Here is a 23,225-nt window from a genome sequence, read left to right on the forward strand (position 1 = left end):
AATGGCTTAAGAACCAAACGAACCACCTCTTTGAATTTGGCCGTTATCATCAGGTCTCTGGTTTGCTCAAACCTAAATACTATCGTCTTTGGATCTTCCTCAACTGTATTAGTTTCTGTTCAAAGGACGTTCATTTTAAAATGCCTTACACTTAAATGTATTGTTTCATTATAATTAATAATGTCCCTTTTTTATACAGTGTCTTCATAGTTTCTTTATGTTTGTTTACTACTTCTTTCAAAGTTAAAGTGATTATAATTAGAAATAAAACATGCATGATGAGTGCAAGCATGAATCCATATCTGAATTCTTCTGGTGCCCTAGGTGAACTTCAACGAGCCCATTTCAATGCTGCAGCGGTTGTCTGAGGACCTTGAGTACCATGAGCTGTTGGATAAGGCCGCCAAGTGCCAGAGCTCCCTGGAGCAGATGTGCTACGTTGCTGCCTTCTCTGTGTCCTCCTATTCCACCACCGTCTATCGCACAGGCAAACCCTTCAACCCTCTCCTTGGAGAGACGTATGAGCTGGACCGTCAGAGAGAGGCGGCTACCGCTCCCTGTGTGAACAGGTGAGGGAAAAAGACACATAAGAGGATGAAAAGCTTCCAACAAGGAAGTGAAAGTAAAGAAAAAATCAGTGTCAGGAAGGATTTCCTAAAATTTCTATTGACAGTATTTTCAAAGCATTTACTTCCTTTATGGTGTTGTACATGTTTCAGGGAACACATATTTACCAGTGTGTGAAATCATAAATAGAAAGGTTGTTTATGGCTTAGAGGAGTGCTAGTGACATTATAGAAAAAGGTTCTGTTTTATGTAATTTATCTTTTATTTGGTGCATACTGTGGCGTGGAAAATTACCTGGAAGGTTGAAAAGTAATTCTCATTTCCTTATTGATGGGATCTGAAGTGGTTTATTTAAGAAGTAGGAAAAAGAGAAAAGATGTTGAATGGAGATAGAAAAAGGAGGCTTAAAGTCAGGAGACAAGAACGGCAGAGAAGTTTTTGTTTTAAAGAAAATACATTCAGTTCAATAAATAATCCAATAAATTGTTCTTTCAGGCGGGAAATCCAGTGACAAAGCTGTATTTAACAAGAGCTTATGGAGTTTGGTTCATTTCAGTTACAGAGGCTTTAAATGGGATTGTGCAACACTTAAATCTTACTAAAAACTGGTAATATAATTGGATTTGACATTTACAGTCGGGACTTTCATGCGCTACTGTATAGCTATTTGTATCATACGTCACAGGCCAGTCACAGTGTCTGTGTCTATAAAAAACTACAAGTCATAACAATCAGGGAGGATCCCAACCTGTCAAAACAGCAATGCTTACAGAAACCACATTTTAATACTTTGGGTCATGTTTCTAATGTGTTTCTTTTTTTAAATTTTTACATGGCAGGCAGTGTGTTTCATGTAGTATGAATCACTTTCCTAGGTAAGTCACCACCCTCCTGCAGCCGCGCACCATGTGATTTCTGATCGTGGCTGGACCCTGAGACAGGAAATTACTGTTGCCAGCAAGTTCCGCGGCAAATACTTGTCAATAATGCCTCTAGGTAAGTTACACTATTATCCAAAGCATTTGAACCATGCTTTGTGGTCTGATGTGACAAAGACTCAGGGTGTGTTATCAACAGTGCAGTTGTTCTTTCAGGGCGTTCTTTAAAGGTCAATGAGCCAAACCTGAGGAATGTTTTAGCTACACCTTTGTTTAATAGGTAGGTGTCAAATTGGAGAAATTCACATGACTAGGTAAAATTAATGTATTCTCTGTGTTTATTTCCTCTTTCTATCCAGGCACAATTCACGCAGTATTTGAGAAGAGTAACAATCACTACACATGGAAAAAAGTTACCACCACAGTGCACAATATCATCGTAGGAAAACTGTGGATCGATCAGGTGAGATTGACAGAGCTAAATTAAATAACAGCAGCACCCGCCACATAACTACTAGCAATCTCAATCTCGTTTTCATTAGTTAGTGTTTTATTAGAGTTGACTGTAGAAGAGACAGGCAGTGAACTTCAACCTGCACACTGTAGTTACATGGTCAGTGCTTTAACCTCTTTACATCACAATTGTCCAATAAAATTATATAATAATAATTAATATTGTTGTGAAAATTGTGGAAATTCAACTGAAAAATATTTACAAATAAAATAAAGAGACAGATTCTGCTAAAATGGTGAAGTACGGGTCAGACATATCAAGTTGTTCCATCATACTGATGCAAAGATCTTGCAAATCCAGAACTACTATGACCTGATCTGCAGTGTTTCCTGTGTGTATACAAAATAGATGTTGAGATAGCTTAGCTGCTATTGTACATCTTTGACATACTACTAGTAGTAGTAGTAATAAACAGTATTTCGGTACTATATTTTAGACATCCTTTGCATCACCCTACATATTTGTGCTCTAGTGTGTACAAGCTTTCCTGCCTGTTTCCTGTCTAGTCTGGAGAGATAGATGTAGTGAACCACACCACTGGAGACCGCTGCCACCTGAAGTTTGCTCCATACAGCTACTTCTCCAGAGATGTGGCCAGGAAGGTGAGATAAAATGCAGGAATCTTTCATTGACTCATTTCTCTATTTTCCCTATAGATGTTCCAGAAAGTAGGTGCAAGTAGTTAATTTGGCCCTTGTGCAAAAAACACTATTAGCTGTAAAAATCCCATAGACTGCCTCTTGGTTTCCTGTTAAACCCCAATTTTATTCCCATTCTTACTGTTGCAGATATTAGCTTCTTTAATCATGTTAACCTTTTCTTCTTTTCTGCATTGCCTATAAAGTAAATGCACTTTTAAAGTCTCCAAATGTCTCATTGTTTCTGTAATGAATTCAGTTTGCTTTAAAATATTTGCAGTTGTATTTTCTACATAAATTTTTCTGCCCTGCACTCCTGTCTCCTCGTGGCTCGCGATGTTTGACTCCTTTGTTAACGCACTCTGTCCTATACTCAGGTGACAGGTGTGGTGATGGACAAGGATGGCAAGGCCCACTATGTGCTGTCAGGGACGTGGGATGAGAAGATGGAGTTTTCCCGGGTGATGCAGAGCAGTCGAGGAGGAGAGAACGGTACAGAGGGCAAACAGAAGACAGTCTATCAAACCCTGAAAGCCAGGGAGGTGTGGAGGAGGAACCCTCTCCGTAAGTACTGGGCCATCAAAAAGCTGTTTTTGATGCAGCTGATGAACTCCTCAAAGCTACAGTTTGAACTGGTTGCATAACATGCCAGGCTAAATCTGGATCAGCAACCATTATATTTTTATATCGAAAGCTCAAAGCGGTCAGAAGAGAGCAGTGAGCCAGCACCACTTCAATTTAACTTCTACATCTCTACTAACAGTCACAAAACAAAAGTTGTATTCTTTTGATTTCTGGTGTTTGCTGTTCAAAACAGACTTGTGTTTGTCCACAGTGAAGGAGCAGAGACCATGTACTACTTCACTGCCTTGGCGCTAACCCTCAATGAACCTGAGGAGGGCATAGCACCCACTGACAGCCGGCGCAGGCCTGACCAGCGACTGATGGAGGAAGGCCGCTGGGAAGAGGCCAATGCCGAGAAACAGCGCCTGGAGGAGAAGCAGCGCAGCGCCCGCAGGGAGAGAGAGAGGGCTGCCAGTCAACGCACCTCCAGCCAATCAGAAGAGGGTGAGAGTCAAGTATTTTTTTTTATCCTTTACTTTTTTTGTATTCCTTTCTGGCTTGTATAGGGGAAAATCTTGAAAATCAGGGGCAAAAAAAAAAGAAAAATCTGTGATCCCATTTTCTCTTCCAAAAGCTGTCGATGAGGATACTCTTACTGATTCCTCCTTAAAAAGCAAGTACTCCTCTTTTTGTCTCTTTTGTCAACTTATGGTTCTTTCTGTGCTAGCCATCGTGGTATGATTGTTTGACAAAGCTTTTCTGTCTTTTAGGTGCACCTCATGACAACTACCAAGCACTTTGGTTTGAGCGCCGCGAGGACCCGATCACAGGTGAGCAAGTCCATATCTATAGGGGAGGATACTGGGAGGCCAAGGACCGTGGCAGTTGGGAGGGCTGCCCTAACATATTTTGACCTCAGCGCTGACTGCAAAGTGCCCTGAAGAGACTGATCCATCGAGGCTGTGTGGTGGGCACAAAGGCCTGCTTGTCTCCTACTTGGATGGCTGCTTCCCTCCAGTGGCTCTCTGTTCTAAGAGATCTCCAGGATGGTCACTGCTGTCTGATCCAGAGGGAGAGCAGGGTTTTCCCTCTGCCCCCTCATTTTAGTTCCCATTTCCTTGAGTCTTAGCATCTCCCTTTTGTTGCTGTTGCCCATCTAATCGGGCTGCTATGCTGCTTTGGCTTGGGTCAGGCTAAGTGTAAGGGGGAGGAAATGACATGGGCAGTGCTTCCAAATCTGTAGTAGATCATTTAGTTTTACTCTCTGTTCACGTCTGTTCAGTCTCTCAGATCAGGAGCAGAAGAGTTTTTGTGCTGACAACACCCTGTGAGATAATGTAGTGTTTCTCTTGTCATCTACCGCATCGTGTGCTTTGGTAATAACTCTAAAAAAGGGATTAGTACACACACACACACACACACACACACACACACACACACACACACACACACACACATTGTCAACTGGTGGCCTTGAAGACTTTGGTAAGGAATTTTCTTCTTTCTCTCTGATTTAGTGTCTTAATATAATGAAGTGAGGTTCTAGTGTTCGAGTGTATGACCGCATATCTGCTCTTCCGTCACTTCACAACACTGCCGCTGTGCAGTATTGTGTTTAAAAAAAAAAAAAAAAATTGTCCAGAATACTAGCTGACCCTCCACACTGTCATGTTTTAGAGGTTTATAGTCAGCCATTGAGAGCTTTTTTTTTTTTTCCTTTACCAAGGCCTAATAGAAATTATGATGGTGAATATTATGACACACTCTAAAAGGCCTAAACACACTCATCTCGCCTTAGAAATAAGCATCATGCTGTCACTTATATTTACATCACACCTGAGTGGATATGATGCTGACACTCATAGCTGGTTCTTGTAAAAAAGCTAAAACTTTGAAGAAGCAGTTGGAAAAAGACTATAAAGCTACAAAATGGCAAAGAGTTTGTTCCAGTGCTGGGAAAACCTAATGTCAGTAGAGTTTTATTTAAAAAAAAATTTATGAAATTACCCTGCCCCAGCGTGTTGACTAATGAAGTCAGTGGTGACAGAGTTACATGACAGTTGAAAAAGGCATTTTTGTGTGACGTTAACACAATGAAAACGATAATTAAAAGTAAAGTGACAGGTACAAGCAGTAGTGATGGTTATTGTCACACCCTTGTGTGTCTGCTGAAGAATTCAAAACATATGCAAAGACATTTTGACACCAAAAACATGGGACATAATGTGTATGCGTTTCATAATTTTTTGTAAGTGTACTTAAAATTAAAAATAAAGAATTGAAAAGTTATGAATAACTATGATTTTATAAATGTATAGAAATTCATATTATAGTATTGGTAAACCATAAGGTAGTTTTTTGTTTTTTTTTTCCCTGTAATTTGGGTTCTTCATATTGTTGGAAGAGGACTGTCTTCATTTTCAAAAAAAAGGGAGTTTCTGTATAGTACTGACAGGGAAGACATGACATTGTTCAGTATTTTGTATTAACAAAGAAAAAGGATCTGTAATAAACAAATGCTGTGATGTCAAACATAATTTTCCATGTTGCTCTTTCAATTTTTTATTTTTACAGCATATCAGTTACTTGTCAGGGGACAGTTGATTTTTATATTTTAGTGGTGTGAAAAGTGCAGGAACTTCCTGGTTGTCATGTTGAAGCTCATTTGGTAGTTTTTCTTGGACCACTTTCTATGAAGTAGCTCCTAATGGTTTCCTTTTTACGCCACATGGAGGACTGTGTGCCTTTCAACAAAACATTTTCTCACGGCCATTGTTGAATGTCAGTTATGTAAAAGAAAATAATGGTCTGTATCTGATCTGCAGCAACATGAAGGGTTTATTTAAGGTTATTGTTGCCAAAGGAGGTTCAACCAGTTTTAAACCAGAGTGTTTACCTCCTTACACCATCACGGAACATGTTTACTGGCTGACACAAAAGGTGTTTGCATTAACGTAAGCCCACTGGATTTGTCTATACCTGTGACGAAGCAGATTTTTTTATGATCGTTTAATGCAGAAAACCAGACAATTCCAAAGAGGTCACATACTTTTAGTCACCACTGTATAGACAGTGTGTTGTTTGAACTAAAATTGCTAATTTACCATGAAGATGTTTTGTAAATAGTACAGTTACAGTTTCATAACAGGATACTTTTCAACAAAAAAAAAAAGTGATTCTGGGAAAATACAACAACATGGCAGCAGTAGTAAAACATCTGTATGAACTAAATGAATAGAAAGCTTGACTGAAAACATTTGGGACTGGGCCAATATACTGATTGACATCTTATCATGATAAGCTGTACTGTATATCAAGTCTGTTATTGCAGTATTGTAGTACAGAAATACCAGATACAGGAAGTGTGTTCAAAGCATGTTAATTTGTGACAAGTACATATGTAATAGCTACATTTACAACCTGGCTATTGTGTCACCTCTTGTTTATGGACTAAAATGTCTTTATTTTTTAGTGGATTGACATGAAATCATGTTGTCATGGTGACAACCTCACTTTCATTGGGTCTGGTTCAGGACAATTTTGTTTATGACCAAAGCAAACGATATTCAGGTGCAGTTCATAGAAAATAATGAATTAGCAAACAATAGCATGCTAAAGATGAATCAGAAAGTTGTTATATGGATTATATCATTATAAGGATCATCCAAAGATTAAATACAGCCTGTCAAAGCTGCTATTATGGTTGTAAACTCTTGTACAAGTGTAAAATGTCCCACCAAGTACATCTTATGTCATATCTTGGTCCAGTTCCTTAAAAAAAATCAAATTTAAGGTGAAAAAAAAAACAAAAAAAACAAAAAAAAAAAACAAATTAACTACAGAAATATAGTGACATGAAAGGCCATGTCACAAAATAATGAAATTGAAATTAGATATTAGGGCATTTTTTTATCAACGTGTTTAAATATGATTTAACTTCATTTTTGACTGTTTAACTACCATAAACCTCTGCCTGTGTTCTCTTTAACAGTCAGTCCACATTAATTTCTGTGGCAGAAGAGCAGTTTCTTCTGCTGTTCACCTCTCCTGCTGTGTCCTGCCAGCAGATTTATTTTCAGCCAATTTTCTGAAAGGCAGACTGGAACCTACCATCCTATACACGGGGCAGAGCGAACATGGAGTTGAGAAAGTTGGGGAGGGGCTTATGGGTTCGGCTGACCCCACAGGAAGCAACTGATGTACCACATCACACTCAGGACAACACCCTGCCTACGATACAGTGTAGTACCAGGCAAGTGCATTAGACAAGGGATGGATGGAATGCTGAATCAGTGAAACTGCATGAAAGCCTGTGAGAGGGGGGATAAACGGCAGAGGGAGAGGGAGAGAAGGGTAACGGTCAGGGGTGATTGGGTAAGATGTACAGTATTATGCCTTGTCATTCATTTAATCTTTTATTTGTGAATGTGGAGCTGTCAGCCCGCCCTGTTTTATTTCAGGCTTTCCTCCTATGTTAAAGAGACATTAACAGACTTGATTCTCAGTGCGGCTTCAGGGATACAGTAGGTTTCTAGGGTTTAAAGCCGGAACTGTCCCTGGGTAATTTACAGCAAGCCAAAAAAGCGAGGTAAGGTTTCACAAATCAATATCTCTGCTTTGTGCTGCAGTGTTGTCTGTTATGTGCCAAGTAGCATCAGCACTGGAGCAACTGATAGCTCCCACTGAATGAAACTAACTTGTAGTTTTAAATCATTTGACATTGATCCATAGTGTATACAAGCGATACAGATGGTGCATTAAAAGAGAAGATCCAGTGTATCTCTGTGCTGCTCACACAATGATTCTGGAGGAGGACTAAAATGAATTGTCCCGCTACAAACACTCTCAGTTTCTTGCACATTACCCACTTTATCTCTGTCTGCTTTCAGTTAGATGGAGGTGGATGAGGTGGTGTGTTTACCAAAGTTGTCCCGGGTCGCTGTGTGTGGCGGCACCCATGGCAATGAGCTGTCTGGGGTGTACCTGGTGAGAGAGCTGGTGAAGGTGGATAAGAAAGCAGTGGAGAAAAAGGCTGAGGAGGAAGAGCCTGCGTCAGTGCTGATGGTGCTGTCGAATCCACGAGCCATACAGCAGGGCCAGCGATACGTCGACACCGACCTGAACCGCTGCTTCACCCACGCCATCCTCAAGTAAGGTGCCACTGAGAGGTGCTGGCGATGCTTATGCCTACAGTTCTCATGATGATGAGTTGTCATTTTGTGCCTAAATGTCCTAGTGGTCCCATGTTAGACACAGCCCCCTACGAGATGATCAGGTCCAGAGAACTGAACGGCATGCTGGGTCCCAAAGGCAGTCCTGAGGCGGTGGACCTCGTTTGTGACCTCCACAACACCACTGCCAACATGGGCCTGTGCCTCATTGCGTATTCTGACTGTGACTGGATCTGCCTGCACATATTCAGACACCTTCAGGTGAGCCAAACCAGTTCAAACACATGGGAAATCAGTTCTCCCTCCATGGTGGGTTTGTTGCATTTAGGTGGAAGAAAGAATTAAAAGTTATTTTGTCAGAAGCTTTCATTCTTTTCAGAGGCAGATGTCAGGTATACCACTGAGGTACATCCATTTTGATGTCTCCAATAAAGAGTCATACTCTCTTGATTCAGTGGGAAAACATGGCTTTGGTAAGTTTTTCATTTTTAGCAGCTTATAAAAACCATTTGAGTCCAGGCTAATATGTGACTTTTTGTCATCTAAAATCCATTCTCTGCAGCAATGGAGATCGGGGCTCAACCCCACAGTGTGGTGAGGTCAAACATCTACACTGCAATGAAACTTGGTGTGCAACACATGCTCGACTGGGTCCGTTCCTTCAACTCAGGTACAATTAAACACCTGTCACCAAATGAATGTTTTTGCTTTGCTGCAGTACCATTAAAAAATGTCTCAAGTCTTGCAGGCTCTGAGCAACTTTCATGCCACTGAGTTGGCTTTTGCTGCTTTCATCTGAAGGCAGAATTTTTGAAGGAGGATTCGTGGATGTGTTCACCATGGTTAAACACATCGACTACCCAAGAGACAGTGAGACTCAAAACATCACAGCAGCCATTCATCCTCAACTCCAGGTGTGCTCTGAAATGTATCTGTGTTTTTAATAAGTTGACCTTTCTCAGATCTAAGTGCTACTGAGCTCAATTGAATGAGTTTGATTTTCAGGTGGATAACAAACAAAATGAACATGATCTAATATTTACTGTGACTTAAATTAAAAATTGAAACTGAAGGTTGAGATTTCTTATTGTCCAATAGGTTGCTGGAATTTCATGGTACTCGTTGCGTTACGTAGTGAATATTCATTGTGAATATTCAATACGTTCACTTGAAAATTTACGTGACGGAAATAATGAAAACAATGTACGACTACAAAGGAAAGGTCACAACCCATGTGTTTTCTCACACATAGCCAGAGGAGAAACGTGGACTGTGACGTGTGTTAATGATGGTCCTGATAATGGCTTGGTTCCTGTTTGTGACTGCGTGAATAGAGTTTTTCTAAAAATAATCACCCGTGTAAATTCCACTGCTGTTTCTGCTGCCAAACAAGTCCTGACTAATATCTGTAGTCATTTTAGGATTGCAGATGAAAGTTGCATTGCAGCAATCTTGTGACACATACCTGTTCCTGTCATGAGTGCCCACTATCAGGATAATCATCACATATTTACAGATGTATCATCAGAAAAACCTGATCATGTTTCAGAGACACAATATTAATGTTACCACAACATCCTGATAATATTCATTGTGAATGCAATAATGTTGAAGTATTGAGTAGATCACCTTAAATGTGTTATTTTAAAACTTAATCATTTAGTTGAATGTTAAATGTCTGTGACCACTACAGCTACAGTCTATAGTCTCATTGCATCTATTCCCAGCTGCATAAAGCTCACAGGTGTTGCACTTACTCTGTCAACCTCATTGTCTGCCTTTATCGTAGGACCGAGACTTCTGTCTGCTGCACCCTGGAGACCCGCTGTTCCAGACTTTCTCAGGTGAAACACTGACGTACAAAGGCCATCAGCCTCTTTATCCTTTCTTCATCAATGAATGTGCTTATTATGAGAAGGGCATCGCTCTTTCCCTGGCGAGAAGGAAGCGCGTGATGGTTCCTGCAATCCGGGTGCAGACAGAGCAGGAGCAACGAGCTAATGAACCGAGATATACATCAGAGGAAGAGGAGTAAGAACAAACCTGACTTGATATTGGTATTTAAAAAAGACAACAATTTTATTTAAATGAGAGAAGTTACCGGAAATACACACAGGTGCATGTGCATACTTTCCTATGTGAACACATTTATTTAGCACTTCAGCTTCACTGTAGCGTCACGAAAGCATAGTCATACAGCTGTTCTATTACACTACAGTGGATTCAGGGGAAAAACTATTTCTTGTATTTAAAGGCTGAATATGTCATATACATAGTGCATCATTTTCCAGACTCATTTCATTAAACTGTCTGACTGGTGATTGTCTTAATGGTATATTCATGTAGATGGTGTTATGGTGTTCTTTTTCTAAATATATTTCACTATAGGACATTTACAAAATAGAAATTCACTACTGGTACAACAATATTCATGTTTAGAAATAACTGAAGTGCAAAGGAATACTGTAGCTTATCACAATATGGCCTTTAAGGTACATTCATAATGCCTAACAGGGAAACACTATTTCCCTTAAACACTGTTGCTTTAGATAGTTTTGTTGTTGTTATAAAGGTGATAACAAAAAAATGAATTAATAATAAAAACATGAAAAAAAGAAACAAAGAGATTGAAAATAAATAACAAACATATGTAATTCACAAAATGATGTGGAAAGCAATTTACACGATCATACCCGAGGTCAACGAAACAAAACAGAAAACCAGGAAAAAGCACTAACACGCCGAGGGAATTGGGACCTTTTCATCTTTTCTACAAAAGCCAAACAAAACAAGATACACAAACAGTCTGAGTGTAACAATTACCATACATAAACTTCTTAACTTTTAAAAAGATGAATACAAACGCTGAATTAAATTGTATTAATAGAAACACAGTTACAGTAATAGCCACTGTACTCCTCACTGCCACCCACATTCCATAGTTAAGTATAAACCTTTTATTACAAAGGATTAGTGACATCACTCCCTGCTGCTATTCTGGGTGTGACCAGAAGCAAAACGGGCTCAAAAGTTTCAACCACAACACGTCAATGAAACACAGGTGTTGTAACCCAATTTATAACAAATGCTTAAAGAATGAGTCCAGTCATTTTCACACCAGTGAGGACTCCGCACCCTGTCTACCCTACTCCGCTGGTTTCTCACATTGTTAGTATGACAATTACGTGCACAAATGCAAATCAATCCTTCTGGCAAGTTGGATTCATTCTCCAAAAATGTAACAGTTTTTGTTCCTTGGAAAAACCTATACACGTCCACATCGGTTTCAAATTGGACCAACTTTAAATTTTCTGTTTGTACTCAACGATAAGGCAAATTTAATATACTTACTAACAATTGGGCCTTAGTTAGGTGCTTTTCTAATTAATGTTACAGTACCATGAATAAAAAAAAAAACTATTATACACATCTTATGAATTCAAATGCCTAGAGAGATAAAAATCAAATCTTTTAACGCAGCAGATAAGGTACATGTACTTTAATCCGTCAGAGGCCAAAATGCACAGATTAACCCACATCCTCATGTTCCTCTGAGATCATTATAAATTGCATTTTGGTCAGAGAGGGGCATGATTTTAAACGTGTCAGAGATTTATAGTCTATGCCACCCGGTAGGCTGTCATGCGGTAGTAGTTCTGACTGTGGCTGCGTGCCGCCCACACCAGCAGTGCAGCAGCCATCATGTGCAGTGGCGAGGAAATGAGAGCCAAGTAAAGAGACCAGCCCAGGGAGCCATCCACCTTATCAGGAAGCATTGACACCCTGTGCAGGAGGTCCATCCCTGCCAGGTAGCAGCACACTGTGGCTAAGGTGCAGAGACCTGCAGGGCACATGATGAGCAGGAGTGAGGACAGACTCATTCAGCTGTGGTCTCATTTCCTAGCTAACTTCACAGTGTGTCATTTTAGTGCTGTACAATTCATGTCTTTTTATTTTTCATAAAAAAAAATCTTAAAGCAAAGATTTCCAGCAAGTAAAGTCATAGGAAGAAAAGCTATGACCCAAATAACCTAAATAACCTTAACACAAAGGCTCCATTGTATTCAGTTTAACAGTAGGCCTGCATGCACAATACCAAGCCTTTCAAAGTGGAGCAGCCAAATTAAATCCAGCTACATTAATTTACAGCTTTACTTCTTTTATTGTGACATGGCAGGTCTTTTGTGAACCTGGCCTATCATTAACCTATGCATCATACTGAGCTGTTCTGCTGGTTTTCCCTGACTAGTACCGGAAAACTCAAGACTCAAGAAATCAAACTCAACAATTATTAGTTTCAGTAGTTTGATGGTCATTCGCTGCTGATTTTTAAGGTCCCTAAACATGCATTTACTACCTTCTTTGTCCACTTTCAAGCAGCACAACAAACCCTAAACACAACACTGACATGCAATAAAGTTAATATGGTTAACACATTAGCAAAAATCTGGTTGATAAAACTGCTGAAAGTGAACCACAGCGATAAAGCTGTAAGTCACAGAACTGAAATAATAAAAATGCTCCGTACATCAAACGGAAACTGCTTGGATTTGTTGCTTTTATAGTTTACTTATGAACGGCTTAGGTCCAATAGAAACAGACTTGGATGTTTAGACTTGTGGACTTGATGTTTAAACAATGGCTAATAATTGGAGCACACACCTGCCATTTGCCATCAATAGTACGCTTAAAGTGAAGGTGTGCTCATACTATTGTACGCTAACAAACACTGCCATTGTGGACTAACATACACATCCTAATACAATGACAGTGTAGAAAGGTGATCCATGTGTGAATGGATTATTTATAATTTGGTTTTGTTCATGTTAAATGTTTGCTAATATCACTCAGATTATAATTTACGCTCGTCAGTGTAGTATAAAGCAAACAATTCATCGGAAGATTATCCAGCTTAGTATTTTTTTTCCCTTTTTCATTATTTAGAATTAATTTTCCAGACGAAAGACATTTTGTAGACAACAGACAAATCAAAAAATATAACAACACACAAAACATCGCATGAAAAAAAAAAAAGGCAGGGTGAAGGTTGGACATTGGTACAGAGTCAAACATCTAAACCATCTTTGTGTCCTTTTTTATTATTATTATTATTATTAAACTTAACTGCTTAATTAACCACTTCATGAATGGACTACCGATTACAAGTAAGTGAGTGAACAGGTTTTACCAGCCAGCAGATGAAGTACTCCTATGCCCAGAGTGGGTGTGAGGCTTTGGCAAAGGCAAGCACAGAACCCAGTTAGGCCTGCCAGCACCACCAGACCCAGGGACACCAGCGGCAGCAGAAACTGACATCTCCACAAGTCTAAACATGCACAGACGCACAAAGGCACACATCAAAATGCATCACAGTTACAGTAGAGGCCTATACGTCAGTCCTCATTTAATATTCAACATCACATACAGGAGAAGAGGCTGAATTATGTGCAAATCTCCTTGACAGCTTCATGCGACTTATAGCATTTAAATAAAGGTAAACTCGTTGGGACTGAACTCACAGGTGCGCAGCATGTCCTCTCCACTGTTGTGGTTTCCAGGTTCTTTGTACTTGGGAGTAAACTGCTGAGGCAGAGTGAAGCTTCGACACTCCAGCACCATTTTGGCATCTTAAAAAGATCATTTGCTTAGAGAACAGTAAATCTTTGTGTCATGGTTTATAATGTGGTGCAAGTCTGCCACAAATGTGTGTTTAAACACATTTTGTAGAGAGAAACAGATGTTGATATACTTAGGGGTGTTTGATATATATCAACATCTGAGGTAGAAACTGGGGGAAGTGAAATCTGCTTCCATTCAGCTTAATCTGACTCCAGCTTCACCCAGAACCTGCTGTGTATTATAGTAAGACGTGACCCCAGCCCTCGCCTTACCAGTTCCCTTGACCTACTCTTGAGTATTGGGATTTAACTTTTACTATAATTAGGCGAACCAATCAGGTAATGAGCCACACCTGGTGGCCTGAAACACAAAGGTCAGAGACAAAGCGTTTATTCAGCAGATGACAGTGCGCCAGGTCAGTTATGTCAACATACCTGGCTCCTTGTGCCAGTGCGCGTTGGGTGGAACAAGCACACACCGCCACCAGAGGCCCACAGTCCCGTTGAGGCGAAACAGTGTGTCGCTGTAGGTTTTCTCATCAAACTCCCCATCCATAAACTCCTCATACAGGGAGCGCAGCTCGGACACGTTGGCCTCTCCGCGCACGGTGGGGCTGCTGTACTGGTACCAGTGCTGCGTCCCGATGCCCACCGACAGATAGACGGTGGCCAGTATGCTCAGCACACAGGCGATGACCAGAGCGGTGGCGTAGCGGTTATCGACCATTGTTCACCGAGCCAGACGCACGTCAGTGGGGATTAAGTTGATGCCAGTGGTCGAGACTTCGCGGATTAAATCTGCGATGCTTCCTGTCACCCACTCTTACCCCAGTGACTCTGGCATAGTCAAGTCTGCAGAAATCAGGCCTGCGATGCAACAGCAGCAACACTAGGCTTTTATTTTAATGACGGATCGCCAGTGCTGTCCTATAGCTCAGCGTCTCCAGCCCTGCAGCCCGGCTTGGGTGCGCCATCTGTTCCCCTGTCCCACTTCCACAGATGGTGGATGGCCCACGCTGCGACAGACACCGCACAGCAATAGTCCAACCACTAGTCCACGTAAACCTATGGGCTATTATAAGATACGCTGCAGCCTATAGGTGCAAATTGCATTGGACTGTTTGGGCCCAGTAAGGGATGCTACGCGCACCCAGGATGACAGGAGTTGTAAACACACTAATCCATGCGACTTCCCCTTCCGGTTCCGATGATTTAAAGACGAACCTTTCCCCACCAGCAAGCCTGTGTGCACCTGTTCCGCTGACAGACAGCGCAGGGAAACACGAGGCTTTGCAAGCCAGGTGAGCAAAATAAACAAACACACAAACAAACACAAAAGCAGAAGCGACGTCAAAATGAATAGCTGACAGTGTGTTACAGTGAAAAGATGCATTATATGGGGAAAAGCTGGCCTGTGATCCCTGTGAGGCTGCAGCAGCTGCCAATATAATTATTAGGTCTTGGGGAAAAAATAGTCAAAATAACCCACGAGATCCCAGTGTCTTCAAAATGGTGTTGAACCCACAGACAAAGAAAATGAAATACATCTTCCCAGTCAGAGAAGGTTTGAAATGATGCTTTATTCCCAACATAAAAGACTCCAGTCTCACTCTCTTCACTGCTAGAGGTCAAACTCTGGTAGGCCAGTGTTGAACACTTCCTCTTTATTTATTCTATTGGGTTAATAAAATGGCCGACTTCAAATATACTAAAGCTCAAAATATTGGAAATAGCCTGTGTTTTCTTTCCTCAACTGCTGAACTCCCCCCAAGTTGTTAAAAAATCAAGAAGAGGTTCAGGACCTGTTCTTGGTGTTTTCAGTCCTGCTCAGGGTTTTTCCTGCTCCTCCTCCTGTTTTCATGGGACCAGTAGCTAATGTTGGTGATCACTTCACACGTTGCTGTGTGTCCTTGTATCAGTTTAGCTACAGGTATGTGTTTAAACATGAACTTTTTATTATTGTTATGATATGCTGCTGTGTCATTTGTGAACTCTTGCTATTGTCTGCACCTTTTCCTACTTTATTGATTTCTGCAGTGTTTTGTTTTTTTTTTTTTGCTTAAATCTCATTTAGCTGTTTACCAAAGTAAGTGGCCTCTTCTGGTTCAATTCCATGCTACTAAAAAGTGTCTACAATTGATTTTAGTACAGATGCTGCTGGTTAAGTGGTAAAATTAAAAGGTTTGTTTCACTGTCTAACTGTATTTGAATAGAAAAGTATCACATAGCCAAACTATATATAAGGCCCTTTCCCAAGAAATCAGATTTAGTGATTTAAGTGATTTAATGTTGTTGCTCGAGTATTCCTAACATCACTGGTGCTCTCATTAATCTGCCCTCTGATCCAGTTTCACTTTACTTCCCAAAGTCCAAAACATCACACCAGAGAAGATTGAAATTATTCAGAGTTTGTATTGTCATTATTACAGAAAGTATACAAGCTGCAGGAAATCTCAGAGAATACAGTGATTCACAAACAAGTTAAATAAATTTAGCTTTTTCTAAATAGCAAAATGAAAGTGCACACTTAAATCTATACCATGTTCACCATGCCCTTTGATCAAAATTATGTACTGGGTCAGGGTTGGGCTGTGCAGCCCAGAATCAGAACCTTGTGTTTCTTCATTTAGTTAAAGACTGTCAATGCACTTTGCTCTCTATGCAGTGTTATGCTGTGCTTCTGTGTGTTAAGAGATATAACCTATATATATATATATATACACAGTGGGTACGGAAAGTATTCAGACCCCTTTAAATTTTTCACTCTTTGTGTCATTGCAGCCATTTGCTAAAATCAAAAAAGTTCATTTTATTTCTCATTAATGTACACTCAGCACCCCATCTTGACAGAAAAAAACAGAAATGTAGAAATTTTTGCAAATTTATTAAAAAAGAAAAACTGAAATATCACATGGTCATAAGTATTCAGACCCTGTGCTCAGTATTGAGTAGAAGCACCCTTTTGAGCTAGTACAGCCATGAGTCTTCTTGGGAATGATGCAACAAGTTTTTCACACCTGGATTTGGGGATCCTCTGCCATTCTTCCTTGCAGATCCTCTCCAGTTCTGTCAGGTTGGATGGTGAACGTTGGTGGACAGCCATTTTCAGGTCTCTCCAGAGATGCTCAATTGGGTTTAGGTCAGGGCTCTGGCTGGGCCAGTCAAGAACGGTCACAGAGTTGTTCCGAAGCCACTCCTTTGTTATTTTAGCTGTGTGCTTAGGGTCATTGTCCTGTTGAAAGGTGAACCTTCGGCCCAGTCTGAGGTCCTGAGCACTCTGGAAGAGGTTTTCTTCCAGGATATCTCTGTACTTGGCCGCATTCATCTTTCCTTCAATTGCAACCAGTCGTCCTGTCCCTGCAGCTGAAAAACACCCCCACAACATGATGCTCCCACCACCATGTTTCACTGTAGGGATTGTATTGGGCAGGTGATGAGCAGTGCCTGGTTTTCTCCACACATGCCGCTTAGAATTAACGCCAAAAAGTTCAATCTTGGTCTCATCAGACCAGAGAATCTTATTTCTCATAGTCTGGGAGTCCTTCATGTGTCTTTTGGCAAACTCTATGCAGGCTTTCATGTGTCTTGCACTGAGGAGAGGCTTCCGTCGGGCCACTCTGCCATAAAGCCCCGACTGGTGGAGGGCTGCAGTGATAGTTGACTCTGTGGAACTTTCTCCCATCTCCCTACTGCATCTCTGGAGCTCAACCACAGTGATCTTTGGGTTCTTCTTTACCTCTCTCACCAAGACTCTTCTCACTATTGCTCAGTTTGGCTGGACGGCCAGGTCTAGGAAGAGTTCTGGTCATCCCAAACTTTTTCCATTTAAGGATTATGAAGGCCACTGTGCTCTTAGGAACCTTGAGTGCTGCAGAAATTCTTTTGTAACCTTGGCCAGATCTGTGCCTTGCCACAATTCTGTCTCTGAGCTCCTTGGGCAGTTCCTTCGACCTCATGATTCTCATTTCCTCTGACATGCACTGTGAGCTGTAAGGTCTTATATAGACAGGTGTGTGCCTTTCCTAATCAAGTCCAATCAGTTTAATTAAACACAGCTGGACTCCAATGAAGGAGCAGAAGAAATGGACAGCATGTGAGTTAAATATGAGTGTCACTGCAAAGGGTCTGAATACTTATGACCATGTGATATTTCAGTTTTTCTTTTTTAATAAATTTGCAAAAAATTTCTAAATTTCTGTTTTTTTCTGTCAAGATGGGGTGCTGAGTGTACATTAATGAGAAATAAAATGAACTTTTTTGATTTTGGCAAATGGCTGCAATGACGCAAAGAGTGAAAAATTTAAAGGGGTCTGAATACTTTCCGTACCCACTGTGTGTGTGTATATATATATATATATATATATATATATATATAATATAAATTTCATATGCATTTACTACAGAACGGTTTACATACTTTTAGGTTCAAAGTAAAACAGTAGCATTTTAAATAGTTCTTGGTACTTTTAAAAGTTTTGCAAATTATACAAGACCTATTATAATTCAAAAGAACTGTTCTGCTTTTTATTATCATGCAGATTTTTCATTCTGCATGTCACAAGTGCAGACAACAGTGAGCATGATTTAACTGCATAACTTTCCAGTCTGGTGAGTTTTACTTCTTTGGCCAACAAGTCCAAACAAATGCATTAGTAACTGTCACATATTGCAATAACATGGTGTTAAGGGAAGCCAGATACATTTATATATTAACTCAAAACAATAGTGTTATTATTTTTTGAGATCCTTAATACTGCTATTATATGGTTTGGTTTATTAACCTAGTGATAATTCAGTGAACGGAGTTGGCTGTTTTATCCTGGAGAGGAGGAATCTGCCAGGTCACTTGTGAACATTTGTTGAAGATATCGAAAAGTTGTTCGCTTTATTGTGAGTGCTGGAGTTGGTGCAGATGTTGTTGTCACTGTTGTAGGTGAAGCAGTTGTTGGTGCAGTAGTTGCTGATGTAGCTGTTGTTGGTGCAGTAGTTGCTGATGTAGCAGTTGGTGCAGTAGTTGCTGATGTAGCTGTTGTTGGTGCAGTAGTTGCTGATGTAGCTGTTGTTGGTGCAGTAGTTGCTGATGTAGCTGTTGTTGGTGCAGTAGTTGCTGATGTAGCTGTTGTTGGTGCAGTAGTTTCTGATGTAGCTGTTGTTGGTGCAGTAGTTGCTGATGTAGCTGTTGTTGGTGCAGTAGTTGCTGATGTAGCTGTTGTTGGTGCAGTAGTTTCTGATGTAGCTGTTGTTGGTGCAGTAGTTGCTGATGTAGCTGTTGTTGGTGCAGTAGTTGCAGATGTAGCTGTTGTTGGTGCAGTAGTTTCTGATGTAGCTGTTGTTGGTGCAGTAGTTGCTGATGTAGCTGTTGTTGGTGCAGTAGTTGCTGATGTAGCTGTTGTTGGTGCAGTAGTTGCTGATGTAGCTGTTGTTGGTGCAGTAGTTGCAGATGTAGCTGTTGTTGGTGCAGTAGTTTCTGATGTAGCTGTTGTTGGTGCAGTAGTTGCTGATGTAGCTGTTGTTGGTGCAGTAGTTGCAGATGTAGCTGTTGTTGGTGCAGTAGTTTCTGATGTAGCTGTTGTTGGTGCAGTAGTTGCTGATGTAGCAGTTGGTGCAGTAGTTGCTGATGTATCTGTTGTTGGTGCAGTAGTTGCTGATGTAGCTGTTGTTGGTGCAGTAGTTGCTGATGTAGCTGTTGTTGGTGCAGTAGTTGCAGATGTAGCTGTTGTTGGTGCAGTAGTTGCTGATGTAGCTGTTGTTGGTGCAGTAGTTGCTGATGTAGCAGTTGGTGCAGTAGTTGCTGATGTATCTGTTGTTGGTGCAGTAGTTGCTGATGTAGCAGTTGGTGCAGTAGTTGTTGATGTAGCTGTTGTTGGTGCAGTAGTTGCAGATGTAGCTGTTGTTGGTGCAGTAGTTGCAGATGTAGCTGTTGTTGGTGCAGTAGTTGCAGATGTAGCTGTTGTTGGTGCAGTAGTTGCTGATGTAGCTGTTGTTGGTGCAGTAGTTGCAGATGTATCTGTTGTTGGTGCAGTAGTTGCTGATGTAGCAGTTGGTGCAGTAGTTGTTGATGTAGCTGTTGTTGGTGCAGTAGTTGCAGATGTAGCTGTTGTTGGTGCAGTAGTTGCAGATGTAGCTGTTGTTGGTGCAGTAGTTGCTGATGTAGCTGTTGTTGGTGCAGTAGTTGCTGATGTAGCTGTTGTTGGTGCAGTAGTTGCAGATGTAGCTGTTGTTGGTGCAGTAGTTGCAGATGTAGCTGTTGTTGGTGCAGTAGTTTCTGATGTAGCTGTTGTTGGTGCAGTAGTTGCTGATGTAGCTGTTGTTGGTGCAGTAGTTGCTGATGTAGCTGTTGTTGGTGCAGTAGTTGCTGATGTAGCAGTTGGTGCAGTAGTTGCTGATGTAGCTGTTGTTGGTGCAGTAGTTGCTGATGTAGCTGTTGTTGGTGCAGTAGTTGCTGATGTAGCTGTTGTTGGTGCAGTAGTTGCTGATGTAGCTGTTGTTGGTGCAGTAGTTGCTGATGTAGCTGTTGTTGGTGCAGTAGTTGCTGATGTAGCTGTTGTTGGTGCAGTAGTTGCTGATGTAGCTGTTGTTGGTGCAGTAGTTGCTGATGTAGCTGTTGTTGGTGCAGTAGTTGCTGATGTAGCTGTTGTTGGTGCAGCAGTTGCTGATGTAGCTGTTGTTGGTGCAGTAGTTGGATCTGTAACTGGACTTGCTGTAAAACATTTTAAGTAAATATTAGATTTTGTGTTTAAGTTCAGAAGTTTGTAATGTCAAGAATCTCACACTAGTGTCTCACTCAGCTACTCTGTGTTCAGCTGTTGTTGAGTGAATGGACTGAAGTTTACAACACTGAACAATGTTAAAGCTGTTATGAGACATTTCTGTTCTTCCATTTATTGTGTAGCAACATCATTTTTTGAAGACACCATGAGCTGCCTGTTATTTCAGAGGTTTTCTCTACTGATTACAGTGTCACATTGTGTTGTGTTTACTTACCTAACACTTGGACTGAGCTGGGGCTTATGGTCTGGTTTTACTGGTAAGACAGCAGAGATTGTATAGAGTGGTTGAGGTGTGGGAGTAGTTGTTTTAGTTGTGGTGACAGGAGCTGCTGTTGTGGTTGTTGCTTTAGTGGTTGTAGTAGTAGTGTAGTTATTCGGTTTTGGTGATTTTGATTAGTTGTTAATTCATTTGTTGTGATGAAAATTGTGATGACAGAGTTGAAAATGAGAAGAGAATATAATATTTTAGTTTAAAGGAAAATATACTCTTGAATCTTTTAACCAAATACACTTATAGTACTCACATGGATCAGTCACGCTGATGGAATCTGTTTCAATGCTGAAACCAGTGATTGCTGGAGCTGCAGTGACTAACACCTCTTTCATCTCAGAGTCAGTTGGGATGGATGTTCCTCCAAAATTAACATCCAGCTCATTGATGACTGAGCCATTCCTGTAAAAATGATATGAATAAACACAAATATTAAAAAATATATATACTTAAAAGTTTGGACATATTTAATGAAGAGTAATGAAACATTTTTACAAACCCACCTGAATCCCACCATTGAGATGGACTTGAAGGAAGGGAATCTGTTTTTCAATTGGGGTTTAAGCTGTAAGAACCAGACACATAGTACGCAGTCATTATTCATCTTGGTTGTCTTTCTTCAGTAACAGCTGCTAATTTGTAAAATGATCCTTTTTTGTTAAAATATGTACCACATGTTCAACAAGATGTAAAGTGCTTTGAAAAAGTACTTGTCCCCTTTATGATTTTCTTTTCATTGTTTTATACATTTGTCACAATTAAATTATTCAGACCACAAATTTGAACAGAATGGATCGATAGAAAGAGTATATTTAAGTAAATTAAAAGCTTCCGAATTTAAGTACTACTCCCAGCTGTTAATAGTTTTTAGATCAGTATGTTATGATTAACATGAGTGTATGCCTTCAGAGTGAAAACTGTTGCCAGTGTTAAGGTGAACTATAAGATGCATGTTGGTAATGTGGACTGTAGGAAGAGTTTTGAAAAGGTAGCTTCAGTATTGACTGGTGTTTGTTAGCAATAGAGAAAATCTGTAACGTTACGTTATGGGTTATTGGTATCCTACTACAATTTAAATAGAAAAATTATTCTGAGTGGTGACTTGATGTTTGTCTTAAAACCAATAGATAAATTGTTTTGTGTACCCACAAGTTTAACTCTGAGACTTACCTCTGCTACTATCATTGAACCTCTGCCTTGAAAAGCAGCAGTTGATGAATCCAGATAGTCAATTACAAAGGTCTCGACGGGTGATCTGAATCTGACCCGCCTTGTGACTGTTAGAGTTCTAGGACTGGGAGTAGATCTTTCAGTTGTGGTTATTGCTTGTCCATTCATCAGTATATTCTGTTCACTTGTGGATTTCACAAGTATTGAAAAGGAAGATTATGTCAAAGTTTCTCAGAGATCATGACTTTTATATTTTTTGTCTTTAGTTCTTGGAGTAGAAAATTTAAATAATCTTTTTTTTTCATTTTTTGAAATACTTTAATTTTACAGTTTTTAAAATATGCACTGTGATATTATCTACTAATGCAACATGATATCTAACCTTTTTAATCTAGCCTTTACATTAAATTGTAGATGTGTCATTTCAACTCTGATACTGTTCCTTCACACTTTATGACCAGATCACTTACTTTTTCTTTTATTTAGTGCAAACAAAATTAAATTCTCTGTAAATGTTCTAAAATCCATTCAGACACCTGAAACTTTCCCTACGTTTTGTCTTTGGTACGTCAGTGAGACTGTCATGTCATGAAGTTCTGACAGCAATGCAATACACTTCAAAGGGAACCTGTTCAACATCACTCAGCTTACCTATTAAAATCAGCAACACTGAAATCCTTCTGACACCCATCTTCTCTTCCTTCAAATCTATCAAAGAAAAACATCCAGAAAAATATGTATGTAAATATGCATGATTTTTTACTAGTTTTCCTTTCATTCTCTCCAGAGAAATAAATCACAATCTTTTCTTGAATGTTCTGAAGTCTGAAGTTTTTTTTCTCTTAAATCCTGCTTTGGATGAAATATGTATTAACAGCTAAATAAAACCTATATTTGCCATGAAGTTAAAATATCAATATGCTGATTAGACAGCATGATTATTGCTCAGGTGTGCCTTAGGCTGGTCACAATAAAAGGCCACTCTAAAATGTGCAATTTTACTGTATTGGGGGGGTCCGAAAACCAGTCAGTATCTGGTGTGAACACCAGAGGAAAAACTCCCT

General features: G+C 40.1%; 2 protein-coding genes and 1 pseudogene across 2 annotated transcripts; 2 read left to right on the forward strand and 1 right to left on the reverse strand.

Annotated features, from left to right (window-relative positions):
• The first annotated feature begins 324 nt into the window (after window positions 1-324).
• On the forward strand, window positions 325-4,253 carry LOC113133376 (oxysterol-binding protein 1-like; annotated as a pseudogene).
• A 3,349-nt stretch (window positions 4,254-7,602) lies between these two features.
• LOC113133354 (N-acyl-aromatic-L-amino acid amidohydrolase (carboxylate-forming) B-like) lies at window positions 7,603-10,369 on the forward strand. The gene is made up of 7 exons (XM_026312125.1): window positions 7,603-7,749; window positions 8,051-8,311; window positions 8,398-8,593; window positions 8,712-8,805; window positions 8,895-9,002; window positions 9,134-9,246; window positions 10,122-10,369. Exons 2-7 carry the CDS (start codon window positions 8,055-8,057, stop codon window positions 10,365-10,367), a joined length of 1,014 nt encoding a protein of 337 aa, XP_026167910.1. The 5' UTR covers window positions 7,603-7,749; window positions 8,051-8,054; the 3' UTR covers window positions 10,368-10,369.
• A 95-nt stretch (window positions 10,370-10,464) lies between these two features.
• Window positions 10,465-15,108, reverse strand: LOC113133347 (claudin domain-containing protein 1-like). Its single transcript, XM_026312112.1, has 4 exons — window positions 14,386-15,108; window positions 13,852-13,959; window positions 13,521-13,658; window positions 10,465-12,173 (listed from the first exon to the last, which is right to left on the reverse strand). Exons 1-4 carry the CDS (start codon window positions 14,675-14,677, stop codon window positions 11,953-11,955), a joined length of 759 nt encoding a protein of 252 aa, XP_026167897.1. The 5' UTR covers window positions 14,678-15,108; the 3' UTR covers window positions 10,465-11,952.
• Window positions 15,109-23,225: the final 8,117 nt, after the last annotated feature.

Source organism: Mastacembelus armatus, unplaced genomic scaffold (genome assembly GCF_900324485.2).
Source record: "Mastacembelus armatus unplaced genomic scaffold, fMasArm1.2, whole genome shotgun sequence".
Lineage (NCBI taxonomy): Eukaryota > Metazoa > Chordata > Actinopteri > Synbranchiformes > Mastacembelidae > Mastacembelus > Mastacembelus armatus.

Coding starts and splice junctions, on each gene's coding strand:
- LOC113133354 (XM_026312125.1), top strand. CDS start 8,055: ATGGAGGTGGATGAGGTGGTGTGTTTACCAAAGTTGTCCCGGGTCGCT. Junction 8,312..8,397: donor TTCACCCACGCCATCCTCAA/GTAAGGTGCCAC, acceptor TAAATGTCCTAG/TGGTCCCATGTTAGACACAG. Junction 9,247..10,121: donor CCATTCATCCTCAACTCCAG/GTGTGCTCTGAA, acceptor CCTTTATCGTAG/GACCGAGACTTCTGTCTGCT.
- LOC113133347 (XM_026312112.1), bottom strand. CDS start 14,677: ATGGTCGATAACCGCTACGCCACCGCTCTGGTCATCGCCTGTGTGCTG. Junction 13,960..14,385: donor GCACTGGCACAAGGAGCCAG/GTATGTTGACAT, acceptor GATCTTTTTAAG/ATGCCAAAATGGTGCTGGAG. Junction 13,659..13,851: donor AGAGGACATGCTGCGCACCT/GTGAGTTCAGTC, acceptor GTGCATGTTTAG/ACTTGTGGAGATGTCAGTTT.